We start from the raw sequence: 17,348 nt of genomic DNA, 5'->3' as shown, positions 1-17,348 counted from the left end.
CACACTTTCAGGCGCCCATCCGACGTCCTCCTCCGCTCCTGGTGTTACTTTCTGAGAACTTCACAGAAGCCAGGAGCAGACTCGTGGGGGCCCACGTGCAATGGGGAAGGATGCTCAGGAGTGGGGTGCCAGGTGTTTCTTCTGAACTTCGATCTTTGGCTAGCAGCTGAGCGTGTTCCCCAATCGCATGGTTCCCAACCAAACGCATTGTCCTCGAGCTGTGTCCCACAGCCCTGGAGAACGAGGAGCTGCCCCTGGGGCCGCTGAGCCTGTCATTGAGGATACAGGCATGTTCCCCGTGCGCAACAGCTGGGGGATGCACGTTGTACATGTCTGGCTAGCACTCATTGAGTCTATAGACAAGAAGGTTCTAGAAGGTTTTGCTCTGCACTTACATATGTGGGATAACCCCCAACAAAATGGATCTGGGTGGTGGTGTCAAAGTTACGTTTTTAATTTTTTTAAAAATCAAAACTACCTCATCTCCTTCAAAGTACTCTCCATTTGTCAAATCTGAGATTCCATTCTTGGAAACATTTTTCAAACCCATCTGTTTGAATGGCCGCCCTCATTTGTTTGTTTTTTGGGCACCAATTCTACGTTATCGTCAAATTGCTGTCCTTGCATGCCCCTTTTCATTCATGGAAATAAAAAGAAGTCACATGGAGGCAGGTCAGATGAGTAAGGTACATGGGGTAAGAGAGGCATGCTATTTTTTTTTTTTTGGTGACAAAACCTAGCACACTGAGATAGATGGCTGTTTGAGCAGGTACATTGTTGTGGTGGCAAAACCAGGCCCCCATTTGCAATAAATCAGGCCCTTTTTGTCACATACAGTTACACTACCTTTGCAGAACCTCAAAATAGAAACCTTGATTAACAGTCCCACCTGGTATAACAAACTCCAAATGCACTAGAAGTAGACATTTTCTTCTGTTCGGAAAGTTGATGGATATCCAGATGAGATTTGTCATCAACTGATATTCCACCAGTTTTGAATTGCGAAAAACACACACTTGAGCCTTTCCCATAGCACTGGCCTTGTAAGCGGTGTTCAATATCACAACAGTTTCTGCAGCATGTTTCCCAAGCAGGAAACAAAATTTCTCAGCCACACACTGTTCCCTTATATCGCCCATCACACACACAACAAAAGGTTCAAAACGAAATGATGTTATGAAAAATTTCACTATGACCAGAGAGAACCTCCCCAGACAATGGCACTGGGTGCACTAACTCAGAGCGAGTTGCTTGACGCTCACCTACTGGAAAAAACACATACTACGGGAGCTCCACCCAGCACAATTCTAGTTTGGGGGGGGGGTACCCCCTCGTAATTTCTTCCCAATTTGCCCATGTTCTCTGAGTTAATAAGGAATGTCAGAGAAACACGGAAGGTGAAAACCAAGTTGTCTGAGAGTGGAACACCAAATAAGGGCAGGATTGAGGGTTCATATTAATTTTTAGGTGTCTGCTTGTAGAAAGCAATGAGCTAATACAAGACTGTGTTATCATTCAGAAACCAGTCAGCAACAACAGCCCTTGAGTTGTCTCTGAGTTTTAAAAGAGAAGTCATCCCCCGACATTTTTTTCTGTCATGTGGAAATCCTAATTCCTTCCCCAGGGGGAAACTGATCATCATTTCTGATTCTCAATGCTTTCTAAACTCAAAAATACCTATTATTTTTTTAAACATCTATTCTAATGAAAGCCACTGGGGGGCACACCAAGCCCATGGCAGTCCTCAAACAAGGGGGCTAAGGGTGGGGTGAGTGGTGAGCAGTGGTTATCACAAGACCTTGTTTTACTTGTCTTTGTTTGCTAACCGGAACCCAGCTCTACATCGTAGTTGTTTTTTTAAGCCCCTCCTACTGTCTGAAGAGCCTTCCTCACCTCAACTAGCGAGCCCCAAGTCATACAGTACATCACAAAAGCACACAGCCACAATATCATATCACTTAAAGGTCCAGTGCCCCCCTCCCCGGAACAGCAAGTTATATTCCAAACAATCCTATGAAGTCAGAAATTGGAATTCGCTTTTGAGTCTCATGTTAGACATCTGTCTGAAATGTCAACCAGCCGTCCTGGTGAGACGTCAGAGTAACACACGGGTCTTCACGAACACCAGGTTTCAGCAAACTGGCTGTCAGAATCTTGTGATGCTGCCGGGTGTCATTTGTGTGTCATTTCTGTGACAAGGTGCAATCCAGCCCGGTCCACCTCCACAAACACCCGTAAGCAGACCGCAAACCTCCACAAATACACGTGAATGGCACCGCAAATAGCAACAGGCTGTCATGAAGCCACAAGAGGATGTTCCTATTTGTCAGGAAACTTTTTTTGGAAGAGCATCCAGGAAGAACTGCCAGGGAGGAGTTAGTCCGAATATCAGAGGAGATTTGGGGAAGTCAGACATTTCGGTACCAACCTGCCTTTTGCTGATCTCCACGGCGGCTCTTCTGAGGTTCAGGGACCGTGAGCACCTCAGCGCCTTTACGGAATCCTTCCGACAAGTCCCAGAAAAAGAGTAATACCTCTTTGCAGGATTCCTCTTGAGCCTGCCTGCCATCTCCATCCATTAGACAGGCAAAGCCCCAGAAAGAGCAGGTTTCCAAAATACACAACACAATAAAAATCTCCCCCAAAACAAGTAAGTCTTCAAAACACACCCAGGGGACCTGGGATTTGCTGTGCTCTTTCTTTTGGCCTCCCCCTCAATGCTCCGGAAAGGATGGCAGTGGGAGCTATCGGGCAGGGACAGTCCTCCTCATCAGCGTCCGAGGCTGGCCCGGGCGTCCGCACCCGACAGCTCGTTCAGGTTCACCTCGGAGGGCCAGGTACAGGCTCTGTTGCATCAACTGAAAGCAACCTTCTCCGGTCAAACAGGACCAGAATCACTGGTGAGAGTTAAACAGGGCGTAGCCACACACTGGGGAGTCAGCAGGGTGTGAGTACAGACAGCAGGTTCAAAGACAAGACATCTCCTTAACTCATTCTTTGCCACCATGGACAGCAGGGAGACTGGCAGCTAGCTTTTTCAAACCCCAGCTCCTGCTTCTCCTAAGCTTTTTGAAGTCTGTTCTCCCAGGGAGTGTGAAATAGGAAGGACCCACTGTGGCGTACAGCACAGGAAAAATCCAGAAGAGACTGACACGCATCATGGATGTGGCAGTGGGACCCAGCATCTTTCCTCAAATGTATCTCAGGGCAGAGAAACCTGAGACAGGTGAAGAGATAGCATGAAAAAATGAAAGCGCTGCCAATAAGGTTTTTGTGGCTCCTTGTCACCGAAGCACCTCTGACTCCAGCTGACCCAGGCACAGTGGGATGGAGCCACCGTGACCCATCGGGTTTCTGTTGGTTGGTCTTCGGAGGTCAGCTCCCAGGGCTTCCTTCTGAGTCTGCTGGGTCAGGAAGCCCCGCTGAACCTGTCCAGCCACATAGCAAGACGGAAGCCTCTGATCAAGGCACTGACAGATGGTTCTGCGGACACGACCCATGACTGCGAATAACAAAGTTCCCAAAAGCAGAGTCATGGAGCCGTCCCCAGGAAAGCAGGTGTCTCTTACTGATGATGTTAAGACAATCGGTCAAGTAAGAGACCATGGGTGCAGATGAGAGAAAGAGGCCACAGAAGTCTGTAATTCTGTCCTCCCAGGATTACATCTGAGTTTCTGCCAGGGTCCTTGTTGTGTTACATAAGCCTCTCCTGAGTAGCAGTCAAGGGCTTGCCATCCAGCAGCAAATGGGCCTCAGTTTTAAGTTCTCTATGGATTCTGAGGTGGGAGTCCTGGTGGCTTAGTGGGTTTCACATTGGGTTGCTAACCACAAGGCCACTGGTTTGAAGTCACCAGCTGCTCCACTGAACAAAGGCGAGGCTTTCCATGGCTGTAAAGAGTTACAGTGTTGAAAACCCAGAGGCAGCTTTGATGGTGGGTTTTGGTGGCTACTGAGTGTGTCCATGTAAATGTTTTAGAGTACCAACACTCCGGCCCCACAGCTAAGACTAATTCTCTCTCCACTGCCTTTTCATAGCCTTTCAAGTACAGTTTTCTCTTTAAAATCTAAGTAGCAAGTTACAGACACTCAAATGTTTTAATGTGGGAGCATTTTAAACAGTTCTGCTTCCATATTTGTTACCTTATTACCAATAAACACTTATTAGTATGTTTCATCACAGTCAAGGGCGGATATTAAGTAAAGGGTGTCACTATTGGAAGAACCATAAAGGTCATTAGGTTAGAACGAATGCAAAGTTTTACCACTTGGAAATGCTATGGACAGTGTGCCTTTAGATGCTATCCATTCAGCGTGGCACGGACTCCCAAATTCATACCTCCAACTCCAACCACTCCCTAGTTTCAAACTTATATGTCCAATGACCTACTTAGCATCTCTACCCGGATAGGTAATATAGATTTTTAAATAATCTGAGTGTCCCAAGCAAAAGATTTAACTGCCCCCAGTCCTCTGTCTTTTAATATCATGGCAAATAAAATCTCTAGGCACCCTCAAAATTGTCATGTCTAAACCCTAAAAGCAATCCTTCATTCCTCCTTTGCCCTCATTCCTCAAAGTCTGAAAGTCTCACTCCTAACCAGACCCTAACTCCATTTTCCACCACCTCCACACTAGTCTCAACTACCTTCGTCTCTTCCACACACCAAGCTCACTGCCATCGAGTCAATTCTGACTCGTAGCAACCCTGTAGGAGAGAGGAGGACTGGTCCCCTGAGTTTCTGAGCCTGTAAACTCTTTAAGGGAGTAGAAAGCCTCATCTTTCTCCCATGGAGTATGTAGTGGTTTAGAACTACTGACTCTGTGGTTAGCAGCCTAGTATGTAAGTACCATGTAACCAGCCTGTAATTGTCTCACCAGTCTTTCCTCCTAGCTTATTCTTCTCAAAGCAACTAAAGCCAACGTGTAAGCACATAAGTCCAATTACATCCTTCCCCAGTTTCACAACCTAATGCCTTTTCATCCCAAAATGCCGACTTTCAAAATTCCTTAATACAGTCCTTAATACCCTACCTGATCCAAACCCTGCCTTTGCCCCACACCAGGTTGCTCACCTGCCTTTGCCCCACACCAGGTTGCTCACCTGCCTTTGCCCCACACCAGGTTGCTCACTGCATTCCAACCTCCCTAATTCCCTTTTGACCCTCAAACGCCTCAAGCTTTAGGTTCTAACTCCTGGTTGCTATCTGTTATGCCTGCCTCCAATGTTCTGATCCCAGTTCTTCCCACAACTGGATCTTTATTGCCCAGCAGAGTCCAGCCCACCTGCTTCCTCCTGAGGGGAACCGTCCCCGCCCTTGTCCACCACATCCCCTCCATTTCTATCGAATCTCCAGTTTGACTTCCTTTATCACCGGCTTTTCCCACACCATTGAGGGCTCCTACTGGCCAGGACACCCTCAGCCCCTCCAGCCATCTCACCGAAACATTAAAGACTGAGTGAATGTGGGAGGATGAATGGATGTGGGAGGATGGCATGAATTGAAGAACGGAATGAATTTGCAAAACTAGCAACACATGCACCCAATCTAGTTTGTCCAAGAGAGAAAGTGCCCTGGTGGCGCTGTGGTATAAGCACTGGGCTGTCGGCCACAGGTTCGTGGTTCCAACCACATGCCAGTCTAAGAAAGGTGAGGCTGTACGTTCCCATAAAGATGTACAGCCTTAGGAACCCTGCCGAGAGGTACTGAGCCTGACTCAACCAATGGCAGTGGGTTTGGGTTTGGGAGAGGAGTGGGCCGGAAGAAAACAGCATCTGTGGTGCCATTAGACATGACACGAGGAGGGAGACAGAGCCTGCTACTCCATAAGCACTGCAGGGGCAGTTCTCCCCTGTCCTATCGAGTCACTATCAGTGTGTGTGTGTGTACACACATACATACACATATATATCTGACTCAGTGCTTGGCATCTTTAACAGGTAGACAGAGAAATAGGATGAAATGGACTATCGTTAAAATCTAAATGTTTTACAAGTCAAACAAGCTTCTTTACACAACCCAACCAAAAATCAAGAGTGGGTGTTATGTGTGATCATCCTGAAACCCAGAGGAATGAGAAGGTGTCATTTTAAAAAACAGAGCAGAGAGGCTGTGCCCTGAGACAGTGAGGGGAAGCAGCAGGCAGGCTTCCTGGCCCATGGAGGCACAGGCCAGAGAACCATGTCAGAGGACCATGTGTCTGAGGGGCTGAAGGCCACAGAGGAACTTGGAAGCTGTGGGCCAGAGACTGGCTTACAGGAACCTGTTAGCGTCCTTAATAAACCCTCGTCATTGCGGGTGCTGTCTGTGAGCTCTGAGTGGCCACTGCAATCGATGATTGGTCGCAACAGAGAAGAACCGTACTGCAAGATGAAGGCTGGTGTCAGACAGACAGAAGACTGCCCGACCTATGTCTTATGGCAATTGGTGTTGGGCCGGTGTGGAGTTCGCTTCTCCTCCCTCGCGTAGTAGCCAAAGGCGGTCAGATCTGACCACCCTGCCAGTTTCACAGAGGCTCAGTAGTAACGTGGGTACATAAATTTTAAAAAAGAAGTGGTGGAGCCATGATTCAAAGGGCATGTGGCTCCAGGTCCTCCCACAGAGGACTCCCAGCGCTTATAGGGTCACAAAAGAATACGCAGAAAGTACAGGGAGCAACCGCTCCCCACCCCCACCCCCAAGAGCCACATAACAACCCTCCCAGTATCTCCTTGCTGTGGGACCCGAGAAATGTAATGCTGGAATGACTTCCCCTGGGAGGTGGGAGTGCAGGGATGCTGTGCAGGCTGTCCCCAACTCCTAGAGCTCACACTCGACCTGCTCATGCGGCAGGCCAGTCCCCCATCCCCTCTGTCCTCCCAGAAAATCAACCCACCACCGGCACCCCAAGCACACATGGCTGCCCAGCCAACCCACCTACCACACCTTCACCAGCTCAGGGGAAACCTGTTCCCACTGAACATTTGCACATAGTGGGGGTCATCACTGTGAATGAATTAGCCAACCTGCCCTGCTGGCATTTCGTGTCAAAGTTTTCTCCTGTGCGGTCTAAGATAAATCCACTGAGCAGGAACTTCATCAAGCCATCTCTTTAACGAGGCCTATTAATAGAAATTATTTCAATTCCAGGTTATCAAACTCATCCCTGCCACATGCCAATTCAGACTGAAGTTTAAAGAGATGATTCTGTATGAGCTTATGCTTTCAGACAGCCTAATTGTCCAGAGCTGCTCCCTTCATCGTGGCACGAGGCAGAAGTTGGGTTCTGAAGATATTAAGAAGAGGTTCCGAAACAATCCCCGGTTCATCCCACACTGCACACCTCCGAAGAGACGGCGTGACGGCTACCTCTACACACTGTTTTCCAGTGTGCGTAATTAAGCCCACTCAAACTAGACCTTCTTCTGTATGCTATTGAAACCTGCCTTCTTACACATTTATACTGGAGTCAGGCTGTAGCTCCCCTTGAGCCCCCAATATCCAGCTGCATTGTCATCATTTCCCAGGTATCTGGGTCTCGCTTCTAAAGGCTAGCCTGAGCTCCAGCCCACGCCAACCCCCCACGGCTGCTTGCTATACCTTGTTCCAATTGCCACACAGAACTGCAAAAATGTTCAGTTATGTGATTTGGTTGCAGTGTGTGTGTGTGTGTGTGTGTGTGTGTGTGTGTGTGTGTGTGTGTGTGTGTGTGTGTAAAGAGGGGGGTGTGGAGCATAAAGCTGCTAATCCCCCAGGCACTCAGCAGGAGAACGATGAGCAGCCTGCTTTGGTAAAGACTCACCACCTCAAAGACCCCACGGTGCAGCTCGAACCTTTAACTCCACGGTGCTGTGGACTACTCAAAGCCCCCCAGGATGGACGCTGCTGGCTCCTGTTGAGTCAATGCAGATTTACGGTGGCCCGTGTGCACACAACACAAGGCCCCAAAGGGGCTTCAGGGCTGGGACCACTCAAATGGCCTGCCCGCCCTTCAGAGGAATTTGGGGGAGGTTTAGGCTGACATCATATCTATCTATGTATCCATTTATTTCTCTCTACCAGACCTGGCTTCGTGTGTTTGCTGGAAAATCGTATACCACCACCAATCATCAATAAATTATTATTCTTAACAATAACATACAAAATGGATCCTCATACATTAATGTTCTAGTGGGTCTTTTCTGTCTTAGCACAATATAAAGTTGGCTTTAAGAGCTCCTATATTTAAAAAAAAAACAGAGGAAGATATCTACTACACCAAGACACCTTGCTATGAAACTTTGGTCCCCAGTTAGTGGGAAAATCTTTTAAAAAACAAACGGTAGCACATGCTCTATATATGAGGCAAGTCTGAACAAGAGGTTGGCTTTTTTTTCCCGAAGTTAAAAAAGGGGGGCAGTCTGGGAACTTGCCGTCACCCACATTCCCACCCACGTGGACATTGTGAAAAGCACTGACCCCACATTGCAATACTTCACTCCGTGTCTGACCACCGCTGACAACAAAGGAATTTAAATCTTAAAATGCTCTCTCACCAGGCACAGGCGTGGTCTTGTATTAAATGAGGAGAGCGTCTGTAGAGAAATTAAAATCAGATGTGAGTCTTTGATAAGCTGTTAGCTTTGGGTGTGACATAAACCATAATCCATTCATTCATGGGCCTGAGTTTATTAATATACAAGATGCTTCATTTTAACGTCACCAAATTAACTCACTTAAGTACTATCCACCCCAGATACAAAGTAGCGCACATGTTCTGCACTAGTATCTACAAATAGCGCAGGCAATGCGTACTCGCAGCCTAACGGTACTGTCAATGGCTCGCACAGAAAACCTGTTACCACCCTATATATAAATATACCTAAGCTCTCTCTCTCTCCCTCTCTCTACAAGCAAGCAGGATATAACGGAACAATTACCTTGCTATGTACTGACTTTTAAATTTCACTTAATAACCCCCCAAGTAAAATATTAATTGACGTGTAAGTAATAACATTTAAGAACCTACAAAACAGTAATTGTTTTTAAAATGGAAGAGTAGGCTTTGTATTTGAATGTTCTCTCATACAAGCACCTCAAAAGTAAACTGTCTTATATTTTATTATTATTTTCAATCATTTTATTGGGGGCTCATACAACTCTTATCACAATCCATACGTGCATCAATTGTATAAAGCACATTTGTACGTTCTTTACCCTCATCACTCTCAAAACACTTGCTCTCCACCTAAGCCCCCGACATCAGCTCCTCATTTTTCTCCCTCCGTCCCCACTACTCCCTCACTCATGAACCCTTGACAATGTATAAATTATTATTTTGTCATATCTTACACTGTCTGATGTCTCCTATCACCCACGTTTCTGTTGTCCGTCCCACAGGGAGGAGGTTATATGTAGATCCTTATAATTGGGTCCCCCTTTCTACCCCACCCTCCCAGTATCACCAAGCTCACCACTGGTCCTGAAAGGATCATCCTTCCTGGATTTCCTGTGTTTCCAGTTCCTATCTGTATCAGTGTCTTACATTTTATAAATATGAAAATAAGACATCTGATGGAGCAATTCTGTTCACACAAGAGGAACATTTGTTGATAAATTTATAGAGACTGTTAACAGAGGAGAAATACTTAAGTTTGCAATAAACGTCTCCTTGTGGGCTTTCCCCAAACATGTGGAAGTTGCCCCTGGCCCATGATCCAATGACTGTGTGAAGGTTCTCTTCCACCCAGTCTTCTGAAGAAAGTCGCCACACCCTCCTCAAGAGCATCCTTGGGCCCTTCATGAACATCCACAAGGAACAGCAACTGTTTCCATGACCCTCCCTCCTCCCGACTTTCCCCTAAGCCTGAACACACAAACTATTTAAAAAAGGCAAGTCCATTCAGCTCTTTCTCCACAATAGGTAAGAAACATACTCTCCCCTTTAGTGGTGGAAGATACCGGATATACCCTAGTATAAGCCGACCCAGATATCAGGCAAGGCACCCTTTTACCACAAAAACTGCATCAAATGTGTGCTGAAAAACTCGACTTATACATGAGTATATATGGTACTGCAAAAGATCACCATCAAAACAGATCAGCCACAACTGCACCCTTGGCCAGAACAGAAGTACATGATGTCATCGGCAAGGAAAGACTTCTGTCTGCACTGTAAATCACCTTCAGCATCCAAAGGGAGACAATGAATTTGGGTAAATATGGAAACACAACTGGAAGAAGAAAGCAAACCTACTGAAATAGACAGGTAAACAACGAAGATAAACAGCAGGTTTCGTTGTATGTACGGCCTGTAAGATACATACTTTTGAAGACAGGGAAGAGTAAAAAGAGTGTCTTTTTGTCGATCGCGACTCACAAAGCACACTTCTGCTTCTGACAGGCAGACTCGGGTGGCTGGCGGTCAGGAGAAAGAACCCCAAACAGCCTTACTGGGTGAGATGTTTGAAATTGCTTCATCTACCAGAGTACAATGATAAAGGCACGCTAGACCCATTCACAATAAAGAAGGAAAGACTAGTGAAAAGGTCGATGAGGACCCAAATCACACACATGTTCAAACGAATGAAACTGGTTTTGCACTGAAGCGCGCTCACCGGACAAATGCACTACAGCCAGCCTACAGGGAGAACTCGAAGACGGTTGGCATCTTTCGTGCTTGTTGCTGCTGCTCTGAGGGCCAGTCAGGTTGGTTCTACAAAGCGACTGTATGCGCAACAGCCCCTGGTCCACACCTTGTCTGGTCCGGGGCCAGCCTCACAACTGCTGTGTTTGAGACCATTGCTGCAGCCCCTGTGGCAATCCACCGTGCCTGAAAGGCATAAAGCCGAAGGCTAAGGTAGGATAGCTACACACTTGCCGGTAAACCAAAACCTGCACACCACTAACAAGGAAGCACAGGTAGAGAAAGAGCCCTCCATGTTCCTGCTGGGGGTGGGGGAGGCATGCAGAGGAAGGCCAAGAAAAACAACACACAGATCACTCTCGTCTCCATAATTTATTCTCTTTCCACTGTGGCACTTCTGACCCTTCATGACCCCAATAATGTAGGGTTTCCCAGAGAGGCAATTTTTACCAGCGCAGACAGCTTCATCTTTCTCTCTCAGAGCAGCTGGTGGTTTTGAACTGCTGACTTTGGCGTCAGCAGCCCTCTCCACAAAGGAATAAGGCCAAATGCTATGCAGTTTTATTAGCACATGTTTGGTTAATATATTTGTGATTCGTCTATGTCATCGGTTCTCAACCTGGGGGTTGCAACCCCTTTGGGGGTCGAATGACCCTTTCACAAGAGTCGCCTGATTCAAAACAGTAGCAAAATGACAGTGATGAAGTAGCAACGAAAATAATAGTATGTTGGGGGGGTGGGGGGGCTACCACAACATGAGGAACTGTGTGAAAGGGTCACTGTGTGAAAGGGTCGCGGCATGAGGAAGGTAGAGAGCCACTGCTGTAAGTGAACGAGAATGCTACTTCACATAAGTGGGGAAATCACCAACAGCCAAGTCCCTCTGCTATGAGAATTACACCATGGGATGCCCAGGGCGCACTGCTCACCGGGATGGCCGCAGTGATACAGTTCCAGAGAAATTAGATTTTTCTTTATAATTTTCTGCATGTGTCACTCACTTTTTCTTTAAAAGGAGCTGAACTGTTTTCACCAAAAGGGAGGGGGAGGCAGAGAAATAACAACAATATTTCCATTTCATGGAAGAAGAAAGGAGAAGAAATATATATATTGAAAGATCAATACAACATCAGTTCCTCTCCCTGAACAGGGCAGCTGGTTCACACGCTTTATCCATCTCTGTAGCAGCATAAACTCTGGAGCTGAGCTACACGGGAAACTCACTCCAATTCCGGTCTCTGGCATTATGGCAGGAAGGGGATTTAGAAGTCACCCTGTTCTCGATTTGCCGAGTGGGGGAGTGAGAACACGAAGAGCGCAGGAAATCGGGAACAGAGAAAGAAGAGCCCTGCTGGTGCGCACCCGGTGCCTCTAAACGGGGCCGGCTCCGCGCGACAAACACGAGCCAATCAAACGCCCGTGTGTTTACACAGGACCTGCGATCTGAGGGTTTGTTTGCTTCTTTTCCGAGATTTCATGAACACTTGTCACCCAGCCACCAAAGAAGCGGCGGGCACTACAAAGGCTAACTGTCAGGAATGGCCCAGAGACCAGGAGACGCCCGCTGCTCTTCTCCCTCACCTCACAATCAAGTGGACGAATGAACGTCATGAGCAAGCCCCTGTCAACCGAGCCCACCTGTAACCACTCTGCTGCACGCCGCCCTGTAGGAGCCCTGGTGGTGTAGAGGTTACTCAAGTTCAAGGTGCACAGTTCAAAACCGCCTGCATCTTAGAGGGGAAAAGACGAGGCTTTCTACTCCCGTAAGCAGTTACAGTCTCGGGAACTCACAGGGCATCACTATGAGTTGGCATCGACCTGGAGTCAGCAAAGATGTTTGGGTTTTTCTGTTTTGTTTTGTTTTGTTTTGTTGTCTTGTTACAAGAGGAGCCCTGGTGGTATAGGAGTTATGAGTTGTACCTCTTACTGCAAGGTCAGCAGTTCAAAACCACCATGCATGCCTAGGGAGAAAGGCAGTTTTCTACTCCCATAAAGAGTTACATTCTCAGAAAGCCACAGGGGCAGTTCTAAAACTACTAGGTCAACCCAGCAGCTGCCCCCTGGGGGAAAGATGTGCAGCCTCAGAAACCCACAGGAGCAGTTCCACCCTCTCCTACAGGGTCACTGTGAGTCAGAACGGATTCAACAGCAGGGTTTTCTTGTTTGTTTTTTCATTGATCCTGTCACAAAGGACTGGCAGCACTGTAGGTTACGCACTGGACTACTAGGCAGAAGGTCAGTGGTTCAAACTGACCAGCCATGCTGTGGGCAAAAGATGAGGCTCTCAGCTCCCATAAAGCCTTACAGTATCAGAAACTGCCTCGAGGGTCACTGTGAGTCAAAATCGACTTGATGGCAGTGGGTTGGATTTGGGTTTGCTTTGCTATTTATTACAAGGAGTCCCTGCGTGGTGTAATGGGTTAGACACTTGACTATTAATCCAAAGGTTCGAATCCTCCCTGCAGCACTTACACAGGAAGGCCCGGCCATCTGCCCCTGGAAGTTCCCAGCTGTGAAAACAAGGCAGTTGGCTACTTGGTTTTGTGCCTGTGTGCTATGCGCCCGCACAGAAAAGCAGTAGGATGAGGCTGGGCCCTCAGGCAATTATCTAAGTGCCACTGTGTCGATACCACTTCTATGGGAGTGTGAGCCCTTATGCAATCGAGTCACAAGTCACACACAAAAGAGACCGTGGTCAATTGGCTCTATTATTTCTGCCAGCGTCTCCTATGTCACGACAATGAAGAATGTGCTGACTGCAACACACCAAGTCAAAGGAGTCTGTCCCACGGTCTTAAAATGTGGAGTCATCCCACCACCTCTTCATCCCATCAAAGAGCACCAGCAAAGGGGCGGGTTCGAGCCCTTGCCAGAGTGCCTATAGGCAGCCGTGCCCGTGGTGACAAAATCAGTGGCTCCCCTGGAAATGACTTTGTACATGCAGCCATGGAAGAAGCAGTGCTTTTCTGAAAGCCAAGCGCACCGCTGAGGACGCCTTTGTTAATTGTTTAGCAATGCAGCTAGGTCACACAGTCCAGCTGTGGGGACCCAGTGCTAAGCTGGGAACCCCAAGACCTTGCAGGGGGTACACGGAATGACAGGGATCACAGAGGACGACCTGAGTGCCAGGTAGCAGGTAGCTTTGTGTTTGAATATTTTAAAAACAAGTGAAAAGATGGCACCTACGTGGTTCTATTTTTAAAGTTGCAATTTAAAAATTCCAGAATGGACTATCAAGTCCTAGTCACCAAGACAGTCATTATGCAGAACTTATCCCTGACCTGCTGTGGTCCAAGGTCATGAAAATTCACGATACGTATTCTCAACCCTAACTTGTTACAGGGAGCGGTTTGTACTGTTGTGAAAGGTACGTGTGTGTATGACGGAAGGAAAAACACCCCAAACAAGCCACCCAGACCCACCACCTGCTTCCCGGCCTCACAAAAAGCGCTCCCAGGCCTTGCACTCACTCGGTCTTTGTCATCCGCTACATCACAGAGAATGTCGTCAAGGTCTAGGATCCCTCCATCTCCATGCTCCAGGCGGTGCACCTGTATCCAGTAGTTTGGATCCTGCAAAGGGAGAGAAAGTGTGCAAACAGCAAGTTAGGACCCCAAAGGGGGATTCACAATATCAAATGGGTTCACTTTCTACCCATAAAGGGAACCCAGCTCACCACCCGCCCCCAACACACCCACACAATACACTACAGTTGATTTAAAATCCCGGTTGCTCCTGATGGCTGGGGTTCGATTTTCCTCTCCTTTTATTCTGGATCCACTCATGCACTCCTCCCTCTGGCTCAGCTGAGTCTTACAGGATTCCATCACAACAGCAATGGCAGGAGCCAGCAAAACTCACTGCACCAGAAATACCGATTTAAAAAAGCATCCTGGCTTTGCCACCCTCCAATACGAAGCTGCGTAGCATGAAGCCTCCAAATGCAACCTGTAAAAATATTCAAACTAGCAAGAGGCGCACAGGGCTGGGGGGGAGGGGGCCTCAAAGAGCCATTATCTTTTCATGCCATTCACCCATGAACTTTGTGAAGCTCCACAGCGTGTTACTGCGTGCCTGAAAAATCCACGGTAGAGGCTAGCGGTGACAAGCTATGGAGCCCCCTACAAACAAACCTGAGGATACCGACCAAGCAAGGTGCTGCCGAGCCCATACGGTTGCAATCAGAGCTCCGGACAACGTGTGTGGTTTGGGCCTATTTTAGTGAAGGCAAAATTACATGCACGTGTATGACATCGAGGCGGCTCTGACTCACCAAGACTCCAAAACAGCAAGAGGAAACACTGCCCGGTCCTGCACCACGCCCACCCCCAGTGCCATGTCGGACCCCATCGGTTTAGCCACTGTGTCGCCCCATCTCAACCTGTGGGTCTCGACCCCTTTGGGGGTTCGAACGACCCTTTCACTGGAGTCACCCGATTCATCACAGTACCAAAATGGCAGTGATGAAGTAACAACGAAAAATATTATGGTTGGGGAGACACCCAAACGTGAGGAACTGTATGAAGGTGGTGGCCTGAGGAAGGCTGAGAACCACTGCCTTAGAGGGGCTTGTCACTAAGGCTTTACTTTAGCAAGCTTGATGCCTGTGCGCAGGGATCGCCTGTATGGAGATCATGTTTAAAAGTATAGGAGTCAGGGTGCGGCCATGCTTGTTTCTAGCTAGACTTCTTCCCAGACCGATTTGCTTGTTCTCTTGGCAGCACACGGCACGTTTAATATTCTTTCCAGCGCTGCAACTCAAAGGCCTCACATCGTCCGTCTCCAGTGCTCACGGCCAACCTTTCCTGGGGCTCTGAGGCAACTGTAAAGATTGTGCTTCCATCAGGTGCATCTCAGTCCTCAAAGTGATGGGGTTACTTTTTGACGTTTTAAAGAGGTCTTTTACAGCAGATCAGTCCAATAAAACTCGCCCTGTGATTCACTGGCTGCGGCTTCTGCGGAGGTTAGTCATGGATCCGGGTAAAATGAAATCCTTGGTCCGCCCGAGTTTCTCTCCATCTAGCATGCTGTCGTCCTTTGGTTCAGTTGTGAAGCTTTTTGTTTTCTTTGTGTTGCAGTGTAATCCCTACTGAAGGCTGCCTGTGGTCTGATTGAAATCTATACGTGTCTCACGTAACCTCACTTTCAGCAAGCCAAGCCCTGCATATCACACGCAGGTTCCTCCAATTCGGCTGCAGCATTCTTCTTAATTTAGCCCAGTATTGAGGATCATTCACTCAGGATACAGATGGACTAAGCCTAATACAAACCCCGATGCACATTATTCCTAATTTTAAACCACACAGTATCCCCTTATTCAGTTCCAACAACTGAGCTGTGGTCTACATACAGACTGCACGCACGCACAACTGTCTTGGATAGCCCAGTCTTCACACTGCTGCCCGCAATATATTATGATCCACACAGTCAATGAAACGCAAGTAGACTTCTTTTTGGAATTCTCTGCTTTCTACCAAGATCACTATGATATTACTGATGATATCCCACATCCCGAATCCTCTTCTGAATCCAACTTTTATTTCTGGTACTCACCTGTCCATGTACTACTACCACTCTTCCTAAATTATCCTCTGCAAAATTTCAGTTGTGTGTGATGTTTATTATATTGTTTAGGATTTCTGCATTTTTGGCGCCATCTTTCTTTAGAATGGGCCAAAACATGAATGTCCTTTAGTGGGTTGGCCAGGTTCCAAATGTCTTGTATAGATTCATGAGTGCTTCCAACCTTGTGCTCATTTGTTGAAGCATCTCAGTTGGCATTCTGTCAATCCTTAGACCTTGTTTTGTCACCAGTGCATGCAGTGCAGCTTAGATTACTTCCGTTGGTTCCTGGTTACACGCTACTTCCTGAGATGCTTGACCGTCCCCCTATTCTTTATGGTACAGTATGTCTGGGTAGTCTTTCTATCTTCTCTCCATGCACCCTTCATTGTTCAATATTTTGTCCAAAAAATCCTTCAATGTTGAAACTCATGACTTGACTTTTTTCTTCAATTCTTTCCGCTTGGAGCAACCCCTTTAAAGTAAATTCTCACTTAACTTCAATCATCAGGATTCTCTGGCTCCCAATCTTTGTCCCCCACTTCCCCTTTCAGAGATAGCATCATGTTCCCTTGGCCCCCACCATCAGGGCACCCCGGGCCTCCAATACCTAGAGCTCTCCATGATCAACCAGACTGACTTCTTCCTACACATCAAATATTCCCAGTCATCCCTTTCTTTAAGAATTTCTCCTGACCATCACAACCTCGAGCTAAGTTAGAAGTCTACTCCAGCCTCGCTCTTAAAATCCAAACACCCAACCCATTAAGTCCATTTGGATGCATAGCACCTCTGTGTAGGGTTCCCGAGACTATTGGTCTTTACAGGAGCATGTAACTCATCTTTGTCCCATGGTGAGCAAGTTGGGGGTGTGAACCTTCAACCCTGCAATCAGAGCTCCATGCAAAGAGGCCAGTGCTTTGTTGCTACACCTGCTAACAGCACAGAACAAAAGCTGTCTACAGCCCCCAATCTCTGATCCTCTTTATTATTGTCAATAATTTTATTGGCACATAATTTACATATTCAATGGTTTAATTGCTCAATCATATCAAGGAGAATTGTACAATTATTACTACATTGAATTTAGAACATCCCCTCCCTCATTGTTTAATCGCCATTAAAATGAGCTGTGTAATGACAATCCATTCTGGGGCTCCCTCTTCCCTCCCACCTTCAGTTTT

General features: G+C 47.3%; 1 protein-coding gene across 15 annotated transcripts in view; it reads right to left on the bottom strand.

Annotated features, from left to right (window-relative positions):
- Positions 1-17,348, bottom strand: part of PARD3 (par-3 family cell polarity regulator) — a 746,206-nt gene that overhangs the window by 601,732 nt on the left and 127,126 nt on the right. For all 15 annotated transcript variants that reach the window (XM_075550306.1, XM_075550307.1, XM_075550310.1 and 12 more), the window contains exon 2: positions 14,073-14,174. In XM_075550306.1, coding sequence (XP_075406421.1) covers positions 14,073-14,174 — 102 coding nt within the window. The remainder of the gene's footprint in view (positions 1-14,072; positions 14,175-17,348) is intronic.

This window comes from Tenrec ecaudatus, chromosome 5 (genome assembly GCF_050624435.1).
Source record: "Tenrec ecaudatus isolate mTenEca1 chromosome 5, mTenEca1.hap1, whole genome shotgun sequence".
NCBI classification, from domain to species: domain Eukaryota; kingdom Metazoa; phylum Chordata; class Mammalia; order Afrosoricida; family Tenrecidae; genus Tenrec; species Tenrec ecaudatus.
The sequence above is the reverse complement of the archived record's forward strand: the minus strand, read 5'-3'. Positions and strand labels throughout refer to the sequence as shown.